The following is a 22240-nucleotide window of genomic DNA, read 5'->3' on the forward strand; positions in this document are numbered from 1 at the left end:
TTCAAATTCGAATGTGACATTCAAATTCAAAATAGTATTTCTAGTCTACAACTGTGTTTTTTAAATGTAATATTCAAATTTGAATGTGACATTCGAATTCGAATGCCACATTCAAATTCAAAATAGTATTTCTAGTCTACAACTGTGTTTAATAAATGTAATATTCGAATTTGAACGCAACATTCGATTTCGAAATAGTATTTCTAGTCTAATAGTGTTTTATAAACATAATATTCAAATTCGAATGCCACATTCAAATTCAAAATAGTATTTCTAATCTACAACGGTGTTGTAGAAATGTAATATGCGAATTTGTATGTTACATTCAAATTTGAATGTAGCATTTGAATTCGAAATAGTATTTCTAGTCTACAACTGTGTTTTTTAAAATGTAATATTCAAATTCGAATGTGACATTCGAATTCGAAAGTGACATTCAAAAACTGTAAATAACATTTTATAATAGAATTTTTAAGAATATTCTTTCTTAACATTCTATTATGTAAATCGAATTTCTACGATAACATTTGTTCTAACATTCGAATTCGAATATAAACACATTCGCCCATCCCTAGTCAGGATCATAGAGAGCCATATGAAAAAAAGAAACTACATTTAAATTTAGGGAGATTAGAAATATGACAGTCATGGGGGGAAAAAGGAGTAACAAAAAGCAGCAACAGACAATGATAGAAAGTGTTGTGGAAAAGGACAATGGTGAGGCAATGGTAGGACAGTAATAATACATTGATAGGACAATGGTAAGGCAATGGTAGGACAGTAATAATACAGTGATAGGACAATGGTAGGACAGTAATAATACAGTGATAGGACAATAGTAAGGCAAAAGTAGGACAGTCATAATACAGTGATAGGACAATAGTAAGGCAATGGTAGGACAGTGATAATACAGAGATAGGACAATAGTAAGGCAATGGTAGGACAGTGATAGGGCAGTGATAGGACAATAGTAAGGCAATGGTAGGACAGTGATAGGGCAGTGATAGGACAATGGTATAGGCAGTAGTACGACAATGGTAAGACAGTGGTAGGGCAGTGAAAGGACAATGGTATGGCAGTGGTAGGGCAGTGATAGGACAATGGTAACTAGGCAGTGATAGGACAATGGTAAGGCAGTGGTAGGGTAGTGATATGACAATAATAAGGCGGTGGTAGGACAGTGATAGGACAATGGTAAGGAAGTGGTAGGACAATGGTAAGGCAGTGGTAGGACAGTGTTATGGCAATGGTAAGGTAGTGGTAGGGCAATGGTAAGGTAGTGATAGGCCAATGGTAGGACAATGGTAAGGCAGTGGTAGGAAGGGCAGTGAGTAAGGCAGTGGTAGGACAGTGATAGGGCAGTGTTATGGCAATGGTAAAGCAGTGGTAGGACAGTGGCAAAACAGTAGTAGGGCAATGGTAGGAAATAGTATTTCTTTTTTTTTTTTTTTTTTTTAAAGTATTTTTATTGACCAATTCGATATACAGTACAAATAACATAGAGAGGATCACGAAAACAAAAATAGAAAGAATCAGGAAAATACAGGGTTCTTATAGATACAATATAAATAAAGCACTTATCACAGTATATTACCTTTTTTTTTTCTTTTCTTTCCCTTCTTTCTTTCCCTTTTTTTTTTCTCTTTTTTTTTTTTTTTTTTTTATTGTACCTATTTTTTAACAAATTATGTTCACTGGAGCATCTATGCGGATACTCCTCCTAATAATAAAGCTTCCATTGAAAAAGTTTAAATCAAAATAACAAAATTTTATACTTATAGCTTTCTAAGTAAACATTTGCAGGATCCCTGCTTAGTTCTAGTAACTGGATTCTATATCGAATTGGGGGTTTTCTAAAAAGCAAAAAATAACAAGAAAAGAAAAAAAAAAAAAAAAAAAAAAAGAGAAAGTCGGGAGAGGAGGGAAAAAAAAAAAAAAGTATAAATATAGAGGATCCGCTCCCCTCTCACCCCTGCCCCCCCACCCCTACCCTACGTTAAATTCATAAATATATTTATATTCATTATAGACTTGGGTTTGACTGTTCATTTTCCCCTCCGTTCTCCTTTTACAATTGAGATCAATACCATTCATTTGGAAAAACATTAGAGAGGATCAACGTCTCGAAGAATTCCGATCTACGAAAATTACGAATGAGGAGAAACTGAGTAGTCAACGGATACGACAAGATAGCTCTTAGCCATTTCAAAAAGAAATCTCTGATCCTTTTCTCTTCTGAGGGGACTATATTCATTTGTTCAAAAATTATCTGGGCATGTATAGTATTTATGAAACAGCCCATTGTGGGTGCTTTCCTATTCTTCCAGTCTTTTAATATAAGATTGCGACCAAGCATAATTGCCGTGTTAATAAGATTAATATTAGCTCTATTATGATCTATGTTATAGAGAAAAAAAATATGTTTAGCTTGGATTTTTAACCTAAAATCTAATAGCTTATTAAGCCAAAATTCTACTTTTCTCCAGAACTGAACTATCTTGGGACAGTTCCAAAAACAGTGGATTATATCTGCCCGAGAGTTGTTACATCTTGGACATTTTTCTGCAGAATGCGAGTACCACTTAGATATTTTCCAAGGTGTCATATATGCATTGTTGAGTAATTTTATATGTGATTCTTTCCAGACTGTAGAGATGTTTGCTCCTTGTACCCATTTAAGACTATCAGTCAAAGATTCTGTGGAGATATCTGTAAAGGAAAGATTCCACTTCTGGACTAAATTATCCCTAAACAATTGGGCCTGTTTTGCCAGCATGATTTTATATAGAAGAGCTATACTGTGTTTACCTAGTTTATAACTTGTTACATATTTTTCAATTTCCCCCCAACCATTCGTGTCTGGATTTGGTTTTTTAATTCCTGTTATATAGTGCCTAATCTGTAAATAGGCAAAAAAAAATCTTATTAGGTAGACAAAATTCTCTCGCAATATCCTCAAAGGCTCTTATTTGGGACATGTTATCTAAACATTGATATACATAAAGCAAACCTTTTTGCATCCATGTTCTATAAACTTCATGTGATAGACCAGGTATAAATTTTGGGTTACCTTGTATCGGGAGAAATGGGGAAATCTCAAAATTAGCTTTAAACATTATATTAAGTTTTTGCCATGCTTCGATAGTATTAAATAATGTCTTTATATTTTTAATATGAATCGGTAATTGTGTTGTTGGGCAGTGTAGTAGAGCTTTCAGTGAAAAAGGTGCACTCAAAAATTCCTCTATTGATAATAGTGTGAGATGGTTAGCTTCTGATACCCAGTCAATTGCAAAACGGGCTAAAGTAGCAATATTATACTTTTTAATATCTGGAAAAGATAAGCCTCCATCTTCCATTCTAGGTGTTAACTTGGCTATAGACAGCATATGTCTTTTATTATTCCATAGAAAATTTGCACATTCTACATTAAACCTTTTATTATCTTGGGTCAGAATAAACAGAGGAATGTTTTGCATAATATACATCAGTTGGGGGAATAGGATAGATTTGATAATCATTACTTTAGCAGAAAGAGAAATCGGGAAAGCACTCCACTGTTGTAATTTCTCTGATGCCTTTTTAAAAAAAGGGACGTAATTTAATCTATACCATTGTTTTGGGTCAGCATGGAAATGTATTCCTAAATATTTAATACTAGGGGACTCACGAAAGGGGTGTTTGTAACGGTACCAACAGGATACCAAGGGTTAACACCAGGGAACAATGTCCTGCATAGGGAATCAGCAATTCACAACCCAGCCAGTTTTCAGGTTTAAAACAGAATGACTTTATTAAGGCTCATATGCCCAGTATTTATGCAGGTCAGACCCCCCAGAAGGGGGGTTGAAAGAATGTTGTACATTACTTTACTTAGGCAGATAACAACTTAAACACCAGACACGTTTGGCTCTTCTTATCACTTAGGCGTTTTCTCTCTGAGGGTGATTAAACAATGGACTGTTTATCAATAACATTAATGACAGTGCACAATAGCTGAGGCTAAAGCTGAACACAGTTAACTCCTTCAGTGCTGACAGAAGGGTCTGTCACATCTACATAGCACAATATACAGCCTATAGACAACCTTTCTTACGTTATAGTCCAGAAGTGGCTAGGTTTGCCACAATGCTCCCCCAGAACCAAGCCGGCATACACAGTCTGATCCCATCGGATCGGCTTGGGGATGTCCGGGGCAACAACTTTCGGCTCAAGTAAGCTACGGGGTGTTCTCCGCCATCTGCTCCAACTTGGCTCAGTACTGCCCCCACTCCAAACATGAAAGCGTTTCTTCCCGGAGGGACTGGGCTTGGGTAGTCACAGGGTTAACATCAGCGGGATCCATGGGAGCATAGGCAGAAACAAGGGGGGCCAAGTCATTTCCAAGGAGAACATCAGCAGGTAAGTCCTTCTTGACCCCCACATTCACAAGTCTAGCGCCCACTCCCCAATCCAAATGTACCCTGGCAACAGGTAGGCGGAACACAGTGCCCCCTGCTACCCTCACAGCCATAGTGTCTCCAGTGTGCTGTTTCTCAGACACCAAGTTCTCTTGAAGCAAGGTCATGGTAGCACCAGTATCCCGTAGACCACTGACCTCCTTCCCATTCACTTTAACCCGCTGCCGGTTATTCCGGTGGGCAGCTTGCACAGGGTCTGCTTCATGTAGGCTGCCCCAGCATTCTGGCGCCTCTACGTAGCGGGCCGCAGGCTGAGGATTATGTGGGATTCCGCCGGTGGGTCTTCTCCAGGACTGTGCTTGATTTGCTGCGTTTAGGGGACACTCTGGTCTTTTGTGCCCTAATTGCTTACATCCAAAGCACCGAATAGGTTGTGAGTAGCCCCGCGAATTGAACTGGGCTCCCTGAGGGTAGTTCGTGGCCGGAGGCCGTGTGGTATAGCGGTGCGCTGGGGGTTGGTAACTGGCAGCTGCTGGGGTGACTGGGGGTCTGTACTCCACTCTAGCAGTGGGCAATCGGTATACTGCTCCCCCTGCCCCTCGTACTGCCACGGATCCGCCAGTGGGTGCTGTATCCGGCACCAAATGGGGAGCTATCAGGGTTAAAGTAGCTCCCGAATCCCGAAGTCCCTGGACCGACATCACCTCATGCAGAATTCCCAGGGGTTCCTCGGCTTGGGTGCTCAACAACTCATGAGCGGCTGGCTCCGTGTGGTAATGGTGAGCAGCCGCCCTTGGGGCCAGGTTCTGTCTGACCTGGTTCCAAGCTTGTCTGCTCCGATTTTGGGTGCACTCACGTGCCATATGTCCCCACTGCTTGCAGGTGTGGCATTGTATATTCGCCTGTCCGTTGTATCGTGAGGGGGGTGGTGGATTCCCTGGGGCTGAGCGAAAAGGTGCCGCTGTGGGGGTGTTAGGCTGTAGTCCATGGTGCCTCCTGGCATCAAAATGCTGGTCTGCTAATCTGGCTGCTTCGGTTAAGGTGAGGGGTTTTCGATCTCTCACCCATTCTTGGGCTTCTGGGGACAAGCCGTTAAAGAATTGCTCCAACAGCATCAGTTGTCGCAATTCTTCCATGGTGGTAGCTTGGCTGGCCTGTATCCACCCTTGAGATGCTTGATCCAGCTTGTGGGCCCACTCTGCATGTGAATCTCTTTCTGGCTTGCGCAGGCCTCTAAACTTGCGCCGGTATGCCTCTGAGGTAATGGCATATCTTTCCAAGATCGCTCTCTTCACTTTAGCGTAATCCTTGCTGTCCTCCCTGGGTACAGCGCGATACGCTTCCGCTGCTCTACCAGCTAGCTTGCCTGCTAGCACCGGCACCCATACGGACTGCTCCAAATCATGTAACTCACACAGTCTCTCAAAATCCTGTAAATACCCATCGATCTCATCCTTCTCCTCACAAAACATTTTAAATGCATGGTATGGGATTTTGGGTCTTACTGGGTTGCTGAGTGCGTCCAAAATGGATTCTGCTCGGGAGGATGCATTCCACGGACTGTGTGCCATCACGTACTCCTGCACATCTGCCATTACCACAGATAGCATATCCCGTGGTACAGGTTGGGGTAAAAATTCCAGCCTGGTCCTCATTTCCCTCTGGTATAGGGTCTCCTCCATGGCTGCTGGAGGCGTAGCGCTGCAAGCTCTGTCTCCCTCCATCAGCTCAGCAATTAATATAGCCTTGGGTTTGCTGCTGCCTATCTTTCCCCTGGCTTCTAGCAGTTCCTTTAACGTTTGTCTCTTTAGCTTAGAATAATCCGTCTCCATTCACTTCGGTCCCTGGTACTCCTTCCATCTTAGTCAGTATTGTAGTAATCCCCCTCTTCCTGAGGTTACTGGCATGTGTAGTTGCTCTTCTGGGCGATAAGGTTCATTCCGTCGCTTGCCACCAATTGTAACGGTACCAACAGGATACCAAGGGTTAACACCAGGGAACAATGTCCTGCATAGGGAATCAGCAATTCACAACCCAGCCAGTTTTCAGGTTTAAAACAGAATGACTTTATTAAGGCTCATATGCCCAGTATTTATGCAGGTCAGACCCCCCAGAAGGGGGGTTGAAAGAATGTTGTACATTACTTTACTTAGGCAGATAACAACTTAAACACCAGACACGTTTGGCTCTTCTTATCACTTAGGCGTTTTCTCTCTGAGGGTGATTAAACAATGGACTGTTTATCAATAACATTAATGACAGTGCACAATAGCTGAGGCTAAAGCTGAACACAGTTAACTCCTTCAGTGCTGACAGAAGGGTCTGTCACATCTACATATCACAATATACAGCCTATAGACAACCTTTCTTACGTTATAGTCCAGAAGTGGCTAGGTTTGCCACAGTGTTCTTGTAGGCTCTCTTTGTTTTTGTGTACCCATAAAATTTCAGACTTATTGGCGTTAATTTTATAGCCCGAAATAGAACTGAACAGGTCAATGATCTTAAGGGCCTGTGGTATATTTTTCTTCGTGTTTTTGACGTATATTAGCAGGTCATCTGCGTAAAGGGATAGTACAAGTTTTTGTTCCCCCAGCCTAATTCCTTGTAATTCTTCCCGCATCATTATAGCAAGTGGTTCTATCGCCACATTAAATAGTAGCGGCGAAAGTGGACAGCCTTGCCTCGTCCCCCTATATAATGTGAAATTTGTAGTATAGCTACCATTTATTAATATATTAGACCTCGGATGATCATATAATGTTTTAATGAATTGCAGAAACTGGCCTGTAAAGCCAAATTGAGATAAAGTAAAAAACAGGTGGTCCCAGATTATGACATCAAATGCCTTTTCGGCATCGATTGTTATTAACGCAAAATCCTGTTTGATTGCTGTTTTTTCAGAAAGTTTATTTCGTAGATATTCTAATATTAGCGCTACCTTCCGTGTGTTTTTGGTTGGGGATCTTTGGTGCATAAAGCCCACCTGGTCGGGATGTATAATGGGATCTAAACATCCTTTCAGTCTGTTGGCGATAATATGAGTTAATAGCTTATAGTCTACATTAAGCAATGAGATAGGTCGGTAAGACTTAGGATCTAGTGCAGGTTTACCCTTTTTCAATATCAATGATATTGTAGATTCAGAGAAGTACTTTGACATACTTTGACCACCAGTAAAATAACCATTAAACAATTGTACTAGTATATCTACTATCTCTATTTTAAGTATTTTATACATTTCCGTAGGAATTTGGTCCGGGCCAGGAGCTTTGTTAAGTTTAGCATTTTTAATGGCTTCCATTACTTCCTCACTGGTTATTGGTTTATTTAAATCATTAGCTATTACTTGTGATAGCTTAGGGAGGTTGGTTCTTTGCCAAAAATTAACTTTGTTATCGACATTGATTTCTTTGGCAGCATATAGATTTTGATAGAATTCTAAAAATACATTTTTAATTTTAGCCTGATCAGTTACTCTTTCTGTCCCATCGTGGATAGCCTCTATTACATTAGACTTTTTCCTTGCTTTGTCTAGTCTAGATAGAAACTTAGCTGACTTCCCGTATTGACCTTTATATTTAGCGTTTATCTTTAATTCTTCCCCTGCAACTTTCTGTTTAATAAAAATATCCCTTTCCGTTTTGGCCCCATTGTATTTATCTCTTAGTTTCCTGGAGGGGTTATTTATATATTTACGATATGCATTCTGTACTTGGTTGGAAAGCTGATTTTCCCTCATTTGCAACTTCTTTTTTTTTAAAATCATATATGCTTTAATCTCTCCTCTTAGATAGGCTTTCGCCGTTTCCAAAAATATTTCAATTTTTTCTCTGTATAATCTATTTAAGAGGGAAAATTCTTTCCATTTATGTATTAGCCAATTATTAAATTCAAGGTTATTTACTAGATATTTTGGGAAGAAAAAATTGTTTCTTTCAGTTTTCTGAAAAGGATGTAACTGTATATCTAAAGAGATAATTGCATGGTCAGAGATCAGAATGTCAAATATCTTTGTTTGAGTCTCTAATTTAATCAAGGAGCTAGATAACAAAAAAAAATCTATTCTAGATAGAGAGCCATAGGCTTTCGAATCACACGTAAAGGATCTTGAATCTGGGAATTGAAGGCGCCAGATATCATGTAATTTCAGGTTTTTACATATTTGCTTAAATATTCTGGCCTTCTGGCCGGAAAAACTGGAATTTCTGGGACTGAATTTGTCTAGGGATTCTGATGGTATTAGATTAAAGTCACCTGCTAAAACTATATTTTGATCCATAAAATTAGTTAACATAAAGATTAAGCTATTCCAAAACATAGGGTCTGTTTTGTTAGGGCCATAAACATTACAAATCAGCATCTTTAAGCCCTCAACCTGTATTTCCAAGAGAACCCATCTCTCATCAGGATCTAATGATATTTTTATAATATTATATGTCAATTTTTTGTTTATCAGGATAGCTACTCCTTTTTTCCTTCTAGAACAGGGGGTGGCAATCACCTCCCCAACCCATTTGGCTTTAAGTTTAACAACTTCCTCTTGTTTCAAGTATGTTTCTTGTATTAATGCTATATCAGGGTTATGTTTACCCAGTTGTCTAATTATTGTTTTCCTTTTGATTGGGGAGGTGATGCCACCCACGTTCCATGAGAGCAGTCTGATATTACCCTTCATCTAATAAATAGATATATCATACGTAAGCTAAAAGATACAGATAGGCAAGCAGGGGCAGCAAGGGGGGAAGGGGGAGGAAGAGAAGGTAACCATCCGCAACAGCACAAAAAAGAGAAATAAGGGAGAGAGGAGGGAAAAAAAGAGAGGGAAAAAAAAAAAAATTATATACAGCAAAAACCTTATCAGCCAAGGCATAATATAATTTTGGCAGCGAGAGCAGCCTAAAAATCAACTTAATAACTAACATTCTTAACTCTTTAAACTCTTTATATTTAGACATATTTTCCATTTTAGACAGATACAATAACAGAGTACCTAGAAATTCAAACATATTCTAATTTGTAGCTGTACAGACCTCATATAAGTGTTAGCTTGTGATCTTTGAAATAACATTTGGCTTCTTCTACATTGTCTAATCTGACTATGCCTTCCTTCTCTTCTATAATAATTTTTGCGGGATACACTAATTTTGCCAAAAAGCCTTCTTTTATCAGCTTAGTACAGAAAGGGGCCATTTCTCTCCTCCTAAAAGCAGTATCAGCGGAATAGTCTTGAAACAATAGAATTCTATTTTCCTCTATATGGAAATCATCTGTTTTCCTATATAGACGGAGAATATTTATCTTATCTTGAAAGTTTAGGAACTTGACCAAAATTGGTCTGTGCATATTTTTTCCATTGGTTCTGCTTCTAGGGGGTCCCAATCTGTGTGCCCGTTCTACCGGTATTGGCAACTGAGAGAGGTCTAGGCCTAGAGCTTGTGGCAATATTGTCGCAGCAAAGTGTAATAAATCTTTTGGTTGGTCTGACTCAGGAAGACCTATGATTTTTAAATTATTTCGCCTTGAGCGATCTTCAAGGTCATCTAGCCTAGCAATCAGAGTCATATTTTTCTTTTCTAATTCTTGAATTTTTTGAGACTGATTATTAGTTATATCTTCCACTTCTGAAATTCTATCCTCTGCTTCTGTGAGTCTGTTAGCGAATACTTTTAATTCTGATGATAAACTGGAAATTTGGATTTTAAGTTGTTCAAATTGGGGAAGAAAGATATCGCTAAGTTGGGAGATTAAGGGTTGTAAGTCTGTCTTTTGATTTAAGCCTTCATTGGTATTTTCATTCATGATATCAGATGTGCGTGGCCTTCTGTCCTTACTTTTTGGAGGCATGGTCTGAGGAGGTGTGCTGTGCAGGAGGAGAAATCTTTCCATAGATTTCTCGTGTTGGTGAGGGTGGGAAAAGGGAAGTGCGCAAAAAGGAAAAAGAGAAAAGTACAAATCGTGATGTATATATATATATATTTTTTTTTTAATTTTTTTTTTATTTTTTTTTTTTTTTTTTTTGTTTTGTTTAAGGGGAATAAACCCCGTGCAGAGGGATATATGTGCTTCTATTGTAAATAAAAAGTGAGCAGTGCTCTAAGTGAGTTACGTGGCCTTGCCCAGAAATAACTATATGGACAGACGCTAGAGGAGGCAGAAGACCTAGATTCTCCCTGCTTGAGTATACCTTTAAATTTAAGCCTTATGCCGTGGTTTATAACGACAAGACCCCTTTTTTTTTCCTTTTTTTTTTCCTTTCACCTTTCTCTTCCCTTTCTCCTTTTATATTGTAGTCACTATGATTGAAATACTTATATTTAAACTCTTGCAGAGATTTAAACCAGGAATTTTAACATGCTGTTACATGTACTTAAAACCAAGTCTCACCAAAGGCATACAACACCAAAATACATTGAGTCAGAGTACAATTTCCTTCTTAAGCGACAATACTTTGCTACTTATCTAAAATTAGCAGTACACAGCACTAAATGTTACAAAATTCAACCCAGGGCTGATATAAATTATCGTCTTAAATTGGAACACTTATTAAAGGCCCATATCACTCCTGCGCACTGCTATAGATCTCTCTGCTAGCCTCTAACAGAAAAAAGGTATAAATTAATATATTGTTTTTCCCTAATCCTCTCTTTATGCTCTTTGTTCCTGTGGTAAATTAGAGGACCATTAACATAGCAACTTAGGACTCAAAATATACCTACTAGTATGATCGTGCAACCCTCAAAGATATAAACAAACATTCATTTGCATATGATCAGAAAATGCAAGCAAAAAAGAGAAAAAAAAGAAGAGAGGGAGGAGAAAAGTGAGATAAAAAATAAATGGAGGTGCTTGCAAACAATAAATTCTATGGGGGTTTGCTGAGATTTTGATGGACTAGCAATATCACCAGGGATATTGCAGACCTGCACCCCTGTAAAAGTCTACGAGAGCAGACTAGCTTGCCAGCAGATCGCCTTTCCAGCAAGTGTCCCAAGAACCTCGCTTTTGCAGTATAGAAAGTCTTAATGTATTTATTGTCTCCCCGTAGCTGATATGTCAGATTTTAATAACAGCGTACCAGCCCAGCTGTATCTTTGGAGAGAGTCTCTTTAATAGTAGAACATCAACAAGTTGATTTAGACGTAACCAGTGTTTCCCTGGTAGGCTCTACCTGGAAGGCAGCTAAGAAATATAGGGATTATTATAGCCCAAAGCTATTTATATGAATTTCTTTGGTTGCAAACGTAGAACAGCCAATACTATTCAATAGTATACATTTTGGTGTAAAGATTTAGCCTGTGTTTCCTATCAGGCACTGCTTAGAAATCGGCTGTAGTGTCTGTAGTGTATTATGCAGTCATATTATTCAGGAGGGCAAAAAAAAGAAAAGAAGTCTCTTTAGTGGCAGGCATGCAGCAGGTTAGGTGTTAGTTAGCAGAGAGAATTCAAAGCGTGTCTCTTCTGTCACCGGCTAGCTGATAAAAAGCTGTATAGTATGCAGGGTCTAGTAAAGCGTAAGCAGGCAATTAGTCTCACCTTTAAGGCAACAGTTATTGTATTATCTCAGCAATCTTACCCTGAGAACCGGTGGTTGTGTTGAGACAGGCGGGACACAAAGTCAGGATCTGTACATAGCTCAGACAGAGGATCCACACCGCAGAGCTGGAACTGAAGAACGTGGGTAACAGAAGATCGCCACTTCTATGGGAACCTTCTTAGAGCATGTAGCCACCGGGAAACCTCAGGGGGCAAATATAAAGCGCCGGCCACCGGTTTCGAGTAAGCCTAAGAGCTACGGCTCCTCCCAGCAGATCCCATATGAAAAAAAGAAATCAGTCTGCATAGAGACTTACAGAGCGGGCCTGGACCGTTGTAGTGCCTCCGGCATATCTGCTCCCTCTGTGAAGGTACTGCTAGCTGCAAACCGACCACCTGCTCTGGCCGACCATCGTCAGCTGAGGCAGCCGGTGAGTTTCGACTCTTCTTAAACAAGGTAGTCCTTGCTGCCTGCACCACCTCACGGGATACTGCTCCTTACTCCTTAAAGTGATAGAAGGGAGGCCCTGCGCCGGTTCTTATTCAGAGTATCTGTCACTGCTGTGCTGTCCGGCTCGCCTCCCGATGCAGCGCACTCTCAGCTGTTCAGAGTGGGCGTGTGGCCAGTGCCTCGGCTGCGGCTCTAGCGAGTGAGCCCTCAACGGCTTCGTGGTGCTTCCAAGTCAGACCCAAATATCGATAGGGTCGTGTCCTAGGGAGTGTACGATGTACTCCAACAACGGACCTAGACGTGGGTTAGCTCTTCAGTGAGCTCCTACAGGTAACACGCTACTTTCTCGTGCACCTGTTAGCTCCTCCTCCTACAGGAAGCACACCTACTTGGACAGGAAATAGTATTTCTAGTCTACAACGGTGTTGTAGAAATGTAATATGCGAATTTGTATGTTACATTCGAATTTGAATGTAGCATTTGAATTCGAAATAGTATTTCTAGTCTACAACTGTGTTTTTTAAAATGTAATATTCAAATTCGAATGTGACATTCGAATTCGAAAGTGACATTCAAAAACTGTAAATAACATTTTATAATAGAATTTTTAAGAATATTCTTTCTTAACATTCTATTATGTAAATCGAATTTCTACGATAACATTTGTTCTAACATTCGAATTCGAATATAAACACATTCGCCCATCCCTAGTCAGGATCATAGAGAGCCATATGAAAAAAAGAAACTACATTTAAATTTAGGGAGATTAGAAATATGACAGTCATGGGGGGAAAAAGGAGTAACAAAAAGCAGCAACAGACAATGATAGAAAGTGTTGTGGAAAATGTGCACCAAGATCTGAAATACAAAAATCAGAGAAAAATAAGAAAAATGTATCAGAATAACAGAGGAAAATGAGAAAGAATCAGGATAATACTGGTAATACAGTGGTAGGACAATAGTAAGGCAATGGTAGGACAGTGATAGGGCAATGGTAAAACAATGGTAAGGCAGTGGTATGACAGTGATAGTACAGTGATAGGACAATAGTAAGTCAATGGTAGGACAGTGATAGGACAATGGTAAGGCAGTGGTAGGACAGTGATAGGGCAATGGTATGACAGTGATAGTACAGTGATAGGACAATAGTATTATGTAAATCGAATTTCTACGATAACATTTGTTCTAACATTCGAATTCGAATATAAACACATTCGCCCATCCCTAGTCAGGATCATAGAGAGCCATATGAAAAAAAGAAACTACATTTAAATTTAGGGAGATTAGAAATATGACAGTCATGGGGGGAAAAAGGAGTAACAAAAAGCAGCAACAGACAATGATAGAAAGTGTTGTGGAAAAGGACAATGGTGAGGCAATGGTAGGACAGTAATAATACATTGATAGGACAATGGTAAGGCAATGGTAGGACAGTAATAATACAGTGATAGGACAATGGTAGGACAGTAATAATACAGTGATAGGACAATGGTAAGGCAATGGTAGGACAGTAATAATACAGTGATAGGACAATGGTAAGGCAATGGTAGGACAGTAATAATACATTGATAGGACAATGGTAAGGCAATGGTAGGACAGTAATAATACAGTGATAGGACAATGGTAAGGCAATGGTAATATACAGTGATAGGACAATGGTAGGACAGTAATAATACAGTGATAGGACAATGGTAGGACAGTAATAATACAGTGATAGGACAATAGTAAGGCAATGGTAGGACAGTCATAATACAGTGATAGGACAATAGTAAGTCAATGGTAGGACAGTCATAATACAGTGATAGGACAATAGTAAGGCAATGGTAGGACAGTGATAGGGCAGTGATAGGACAATAGTAAGGCAATGGTAGGACAGTGATAGGGCAGTGATAGGACAATGGTATAGGAAGTAGTACGACAATGGTAAGACAGTGGTAGGGCAGTGAAAGGACAATGGTATGGCAGTGGTAGGGCAGTGATAGGACAATGGTAGGGCAGTGATAGGACTATGGTAACTAGGCAGTGATAGGACAATGGTAAGGCAGTGGTAGGGTAGTGATATGACAATAATAAGGCGGTGGTAGGACAGTGATAGGACAATGGTAAGGAAGTGGTAGGACAGTGATAGGACAATGGTAAGGCAGTGGTAGGACAGTGTTATGGCAATGGTAAGGTAGTGGTAGGGCAATGGTAAGGTAGTGATAGGCCAATGGTAGGACAATGGTAAGGCAGTGGTAGGAAGGGCAGTGAGTAAGGCAGTGGTAGGACAGTGATAGGGCAGTGTTATGGCAATGGTAAAGCAGTGGTAGGACAGTGGCAAAACAGTAGTAGGGCAATAGTAGGATGGTGGTAAGACAGTGGTGGGAAAGTGATAGGGCAATGGTAGGACAATGGTAGGACAATGGTAAGGCAGTGATAGGACAATGGTAAGGCAGTGATAGGGCAATGGTAAGACAGTGGTAAGGCAGTGGTAGTGCAATGGTAAGGCAGTGGTAGGACAGTGATAGGGCAATGGTATTATTATTATTATTATCACGTATTTGTAGAGCGCCACAACGCTATGAACATAGGTGGTATATAAAAACGATTACAGGTATCAAATGGGGAGAGAGGGTCCTGCCGAGAGTTGCACTGTTGTAGACGGCTCTTACGAAGATGAACTACAAACAGCTGGGCTCATAGGCTTACATGCTATGGGGTTTTAGGGGATAGCAGTGGAGATAGGAAGGTTAGTGTAGGTTGTAAGCGTCCCTGAATAGTAGAGTCTTCAGGGAGCACTTAAAGCTTTTAAAACTAGGGGAGATTCTTGTGAAGCGAGGCAGAGAGTTCCATAAGATGGGAGCCAATCTGGAGAAATCTTGAAGATGGGAATGTGAGGAGGTAACAAGAGAGGAAGAGAGTAGGAGATCATGAGCGGAGTGAAGGGGACAGGAGGGAGAGTATCTGGAGACAAGGTCTGAGATGTAGGGGGCAATTGAGGGCTTTGTGTGTCAGAGTGAGAATTTTGTGTTTAATCCTGGAGGCAAGAGGAAGCCAGTGAAGGGATTGGCAGAGAGGTGCGGCAGATGAAGAGCGACGTGCAAGGAAGATGAGCCTGGCAGAGGCATTCATTATGGATTGTAAAGGAGCTAGGCGGCAGCTAGGGAGACCAGAGAGGATAGAGTTGCAGTAGTCGAGACGGGAAAGGATGAGAGAGTGGATTCAAATTTTTGTTGTGTCTTGTGTAAGGAAATGTCTAATTTTAGCGATATTTTTAAGGTGGAAGCGGCAGGCTTTAGCCAAGGACTGAATGTGAGGAGCGAAAAAAAGATCTGAGTCCAGTGTGACCCCAAGACATCGGGCATGTGAGGTTGGGGTTGTGATGCAGTTATCAACAGTTATAGAGACATGAGGGGTGGAGATTTTGGAAGAAGGGGGGAAAATAAGGAGCTCAGTTTTGGAGAGATTTAGCTTGAGGTAGTGAGAGGACATCCAAGATGAGATATGAGAGAGACAGTTAGTGACACGGGTTAGCAAGGAAGGAGGTAGTTCTGGTGCAGAGAGGTAGATTTGGGTATCATTGGCATACAAATGATAATGAAACCCGTGGGACTTTATTACGTAACCTAGTGAGGACGTGTAGATTGAGAAGAGGAGGAGACCGAGGACAGAGCCTTGCGGTACCCCAACAGAAAGAAGTAACGGGGCAGAGGATGCCCCAGAGAAGGCTACACTAAAGGTACGGTTAGATATATAGGAAGAGAACCAAGAGAGCTGTGTCACAGATGCCAAAGGATTGGAGGGTGTGGAGCAAAAGAGGGTGGTCGACAGTATCAAAGGCTGCAGACAGATCAAGGAGAATAAGTTTAGAGAAGTGGCCTTTTGATTTTGCTGTAAGAAGGTCGCTGGTAACCTTAACAATTGCTGTCTCTGTTGAGTGAAGGCGACGAAATCTAGATTGCAGTGGGTCAAGGAGGGAGTTTAGTGTAAGGAAATGGGATAGACGTGCATATACTAGCTTTTCAAGAAGCTTTGAGGCAAGAGGTAGTAGGGAAATAGGGCGGTAGTTGGATGGGAAGGTTGGATCGAGAGAAGGTTTAGGTGTTACTAATGCATGCTTAAGAGATATGGGAACTTTACCAGTGCTAAGGGAGAGGTTGAAGATGTGTGTGAGTATAGGGGTAAGGGTAGAAGAGAGGGAGGGGAGTAGTTGTGAGGGGATGGAGTCGAGGGGACAGGTAGTGAGGTGAGAGGATAGTATAAGGGCAGAAACTTCATCCTTTGTAACAGGGGCAAAAGAGCTAAATTTATGGCTATGTGGGTTTTGGATGATTGTGAGCTTTTGAGGGGGAAGGAGACTTGTAGTATGTTGAGAGATGATTTCATTTCTGATGGAGTCGATTTTGTTGTTGAAGTAGCTGGCAAAATCATGGGCTGAGAGAAAAGTTGTGGTGGGCGGAGAAGAGTATTGAATGTGGAGAACAGACGTTTTGGGTTTGAGGAAAGAGTAGAGATAAGAGTGGAGAAGTAGTGTTGTTTATATAGATTAAGGGCAGAATAGTAAGAGTTCAAGATGAACTTATAGTGAAGAAAGTCAGCAGAACTCCGAGATTTCCTCCAGTGTCGCTCAGCAGTACGGGAACATCTGCGTAGGTACCGTGTCAGAGGAGTATGCCAGGGCTGAGGATGAGTGTTTGTTTTCCGAGTTATGGTAGGTGGGGCCAGGTTATCAAGGACCGATGTAAGGGTGGAGTTATAGTGGCAGATGGATTCATTAGGACAGGAAAAGGAGGGGATGGAAGAGAGAAGAGGTTCGAGAGAGCTAGTGAGCTGTTGCTGATCTAATGACTTGATTTTTCTGTGAAGTTTAGTGTGAGGGGTAGAAGGAGGGAGAGTTGTAAGGAGGGAGAGTTGTAGGGAGGGAGGTGATGGTACAAGTGAGGAGGTGGTGGTCAGAAAGAGGAAAAGGTGAGTTTGTGAAGTTTGAGATAGTGCATCGATAACTGAAAATCAGATCAAGGGAGTGACCATCTTTGTGAGTGGGAGAGTCAGTCCATTGTGACAGGCCGAAAGAGGAAGTGAGTTGCAGAAGTTGTTTTGCAGAGGAGGCAGAAGTCACCGAGAATGAGGGCAGGGGTATCCAAGGAAAGGATGTAAGGTAGCCAGGTGGCAAAAAGATCTAGAAAAAGAGTTGCGGAGCCAGGGGGGCGGTATATGACTGCAACGCATATAGAGAGGGGAGAGAATAAGCGAATCATGTGTGCTTCGAATGAAGAAAATGTGAGGGATAAGAAGGGCTGTATTTGTTGAAAGGTGCAACTAGAGGAAAGTAAAATACCAACACCAGCTCCTTGTCTATTGTCAGACCTAGGAGTGTGGCTCAACTGAAGACCCCCATGTGACAGTGCAGCAGAGCAAGCAGTGTCTGAAGGAGAGAGCCAGGTTTCTGTGAGAGCCAGAGAGAGTGGGAGATAAAGAGGTCATGGATAGAAGTGAGTTTGTTGCAAACAGAGCGAGAGTTTCATAGTGCACAAGTGGAGGGGGTGGTGGCTCTAGATGCAAGACTAATAAGATTAAGGTTACCAGAGTTTTGTAGTAGGACAATGGTAGGACATATAGGATAGTGGTAAAGCAGTGGTAGGACAGTGGTAAGGCAGTAGTAGGACAGTGAAAGGACAGTGGTAAAGCAGCAGTAGGGCAGTGGCAAGTCAGTGGTAGGAGAGTGGTAAGGCAGGGTAGGGCAGTGGAAGGACAGTGGTAAAACAGTGGTATGGCAGTGGTAGGACAATGGTAGGGCAGTAGTAAGGCAGTATTAAGGCAGTAGTAAGGCAGCGGTAAGGCAGTAGTAAGGCAGTGGTAAGGCAGTAGAGAAGTAAACACATTTACTGTGGACATTTACTTTTCTACTATTTATGATTGGGGGAGTTTGGCAGAGCCCCTGTCTTCACTGGCACTGACAATCAGGACTGCTGCTGTTCAGTGTTTTTCGATAGTGGTAGGGCAGTGGTAAGGCATTAAAAAATAATTACAGTAAAGGAACAAAATTCAGATAATAAGAGACTGAAGTGTGCAGGATAATAATGAAGGGGAACAACAGAGAAAGAGTTTACGAGAGCAGAGAAATGACAGTGGAGGGGATAGGAAGAAAAACTATGGCAGGACAATGGATAGAAAAAAATGCAACAGAATATTATAGAATTAAACATAAATATCCAGCTGGTTTTAAAGTATTTTATGTAAATAAATAAGGCACCTAAGGACATCCATCAGTTCTGGGGGATATAAACTGGGGTACTTTTGGTGAGAGCACATGTGGTCCTGTGCAGTTCAGTATTGTTACTGAGAATAGTTTTGTCCTACACGTTTAACATGTTTATTTTATTAGTAAGAATATCAATATTAAAGACATGATTAAAAGTGATGTGAAACACGATTTTATTCTTTCATGATTCAGATAGAGCCTAGAAATTTAAACAACTTTCCAACTTCTATAACCAGATTTTCTTAATTTTCTTGGTATGCTCTGTGTGAAGGATAAGCAACACACTACTGTGATCTAGCTGAATACATCAGGTGAGCCAATGTCAAGAAGCATATAAGGTGCAGCTACCAATCAGCAGTGCATTGCTAATCCTGACCTACCTAGGTATGCTTTTCAACAAAAGGGTACAGAGAGAAGGAAGCAAATGAGATAACAGAAGTAAAATTATAAAAGCGGTTTCAGAATCGTGAAATACATTTTGGGTTTTTTATGTCCCTTTAAGAGCCTAGGAAGGGCTTGAAATATTGTCCTCATTTTAAGTTTTCGGACTCTCATGCAGTTAAGAAATAAAAATCTGGTTTAAAAAGAGGATCAAAATGATTTTTTTTTACATATTAGTTATATACACACAAATGTTTAAGTGTAAAGTGTGAGAAACACAATAATATAAATGAATTGTAAAACAACAGAAACACTACACAAATGCAACACTAAATAAAGCAGTCACATAACTACGGCTTCATATACTATGTAAAAAAAATGACTTACAGAGTCCCTTTCTAGTTCCTCATTAACAGAAGAGGATGATGACAGTCTTTGATACCTGGAGCGGGGAATGCTGAATGAGAGGACATGAGATCAGTTACGGTAACAAGAGATTATTACATTTACATAGAACATCCCGACTGAAGTCAGCAGTAATAGTTTAAATTAGCTGTAAGCTATACCACACACATACAGAGGGGACACTGCACACCACCTGCGGAAATATGATGTATGAGGAAGACCCTGTTGTACATGCAAGCAGAAGTCAGCAAATTGTTTATTTAATAGAATACACATATTACAAATTAAAACTGCACAAATTAAAAACATCCATGCATAGCAATCTAAATAAAATAGGTAGCAAAAAATATAAAGCAACAAATTGATCAAAAATCACTCTGAGGCTTATAAACAGAATTTTCTTTTAATTTAAACTGATATTGAATCTAGCAGGAAATGCACGTTTGTGCACAATATATTCACAAAATAAATACCATTTCTAGTAAGGCAAACCTAGTACTTAATACTGTGGATCACACAATATCTACAATTAGAAAATGTAAGAATAATTATAAAACAGGAGGTAGTTAGTGGAGACTTTGTTAAATTACCTGTCGGCGTCAGACACCAGAGCGACTCGGCCATAGTCCCAAAACCTTTTCCTTATGATGGAAAACACCAATAACAAAATCTACATGTAAATAAAACAAACACTGCAGTTAGTTATCAATAATGGAAAAAAATAAATGCAGTAGAATTGCATAATTCACAAGTGCATAATAAAAAGACAAAGAATTAACACCTATTCTGAATTTCAAATAAGCAGTAGATTTTTTTCTGACAAATTCATATTTTTCTCCCATTTTCAGGCCCCCGTATCATGTGACAGACATCAGCCAATCACAGACTAGTATATGTACACCCTGTGAGCTTGTACACATGCGTGCCCCAGAAAGTGTGTATATAAAAACACTGAGCAAAATTTTATAATGTAAGTAAATAGAAAAGTGTCTTAAAAAAGTGTGCTCTTTCTGAATCATAAAAGTTTATTTTGACTTGAGTGTCCCTTTAATAATAATGCATTGTTTTTAATGGCTTTATTAGATTCGGAATGAAGATTTCAGGAACTCTTAGGCTTTGTCTTTAGGAATGATAAATGTTCCAACACTTAAAGGGACACTCAAGTCCAAATAAGCTTTTATGAGTCAGAAAGAGCAGCATTTTTAAGACACTTTCCAATTGACTTCCATAATCAAATTTAGCACAGTTTCTTTATATTCACACTCTCTGGGGAACAGGATCCTACTGAGCATGTGCACAAGCTCACCGGGTATATGTATACTAGTCTGTGATTGGCTGATGTCTGTCACATGATACAGGGGGCTGGCAAATGGGAGAAAATATAAATTTGATTTAAAAAAAAAAAACTACTGCTTATTTGAAATTCAGAGTAAGTGCTATTGCATTGTCTTTTTATTATGTACTGGTTAATTATGTTGTTCTACTGCATTTAGTGGTCCTTTAATGGATTAATTTTCTTAAAAGGGCAGTGCACTGTAATAATTTTCTCCCCTTCCATGTGTGCCAAATGATCCATTTACCTGCTGAAATATATTACATTGTTTACAAAGAGTTCATTTACCTTTATATTGTTATTTAAAATAACAGTTTGTGTCTGTTGAAACTGCCACCTAGACTTAAAATTTGAATATTGCAATAAATAGGTAGAATAGAAGAAACCAGAAGAAAAAAAAAGTCACAGATAAAGTGTCACCTAAAAAGGTAATATTTTATTGAACACTGAAGCAATTTTGAAACATGTATTTACTAACAATACACAACTACATTATAATTTACAGATGAGGACATTACAAATATATGAATAAAGAGAAGATACAGTACTTTCCCATTAATGGATCGCCACTCTTATTGGTGAATACAGAATGCCAGCAGATGGCGCTATAGAGTTTTGGTCCGTTAATGAAAAAGTACCCATGGGTGAAGAAATTCACTCATCTCCACTATCTTTATTTCCTCCGACTGGGGGGTCCAAGGGGGCCAAAACGCACCCTTGTAAACGTCATTTTCCAAGGTTCACTTAGGATGGATGTCAGAGGATCAGCAGAGCACATAACTTCCCTCTCGGGTGCTTGATTCTTTTTTCCCCGCAATCCTCTGGCATAACTCCCTTGACCCCACAGGCCGAGGCCAAAAAGATAGTTGAGATGGGTGATTTTTTTGAGATGGGTGATTTTTTTCACCCATGGGTACTTTTGCATTAACGGACCAAAACTCTATAGCACCATCTGCTGGCATTCTGTATTCACCAACAAAGTGGTGGTCAATTAATGGAAAAGTACCGGATCTTGTGGAAGGACAGTTTTGAGGTGTCTCATACTTCATCAACTTATTCAAGGGGTAAAATACCTAAAGCATCAATCATGCCACAAAACAATTGAAACTAAGCATTAATATTATGACTTTTTCTGTGACTTTTTTCCTAGCCAAATTTTGTAAAAAAAAATTCTGTGACTTTTTTTCTGTTCACTGTACAGAAAAGCAATGTAAACAAGATAACATAATTTATGTAAGAACTTACCTGATAAATTAATTTCTTTCATATTAGCAAGAGTCCATGAGCTAGTGACGTATGGGATATACATTCCTACCAGGAGGGGCAAAGTTTCCCAAACCTTAAAATGCCTATACAGGGAGTGCAGAATTATTAGGCAAGTTGTATTTTTGAGGATTAATTTTATTATTGAACAACAACCATGTTCTCAATGAACCCAAAAAACTCATTAATATCAAAGCTGAATAGTTTTGGAAGTAGTTTTTAGTTTGTTT

The 22240-nt window shown here is 39.9% G+C and overlaps 1 protein-coding gene across 1 annotated transcript in view; it reads right to left on the bottom strand.

Moving 5' to 3' along the window:
• TMEM63A (transmembrane protein 63A) overlaps positions 1-22240 on the bottom strand; it is a 162309-nt gene that overhangs the window by 100680 nt on the left and 39389 nt on the right. Inside the window, exons 3-4 of the mRNA XM_053712617.1 lie at positions 20005-20084; positions 19397-19466 (exon numbers count right to left, since the gene is read on the bottom strand). Of these exons, the coding sequence (XP_053568592.1) occupies positions 19397-19466; positions 20005-20084 (150 nt within the window). The remainder of the gene's footprint in view (positions 1-19396; positions 19467-20004; positions 20085-22240) is intronic.

The sequence above is a fragment of the Bombina bombina genome, chromosome 4 (assembly GCF_027579735.1).
Source record: "Bombina bombina isolate aBomBom1 chromosome 4, aBomBom1.pri, whole genome shotgun sequence".
Taxonomy (NCBI): domain Eukaryota; kingdom Metazoa; phylum Chordata; class Amphibia; order Anura; family Bombinatoridae; genus Bombina; species Bombina bombina.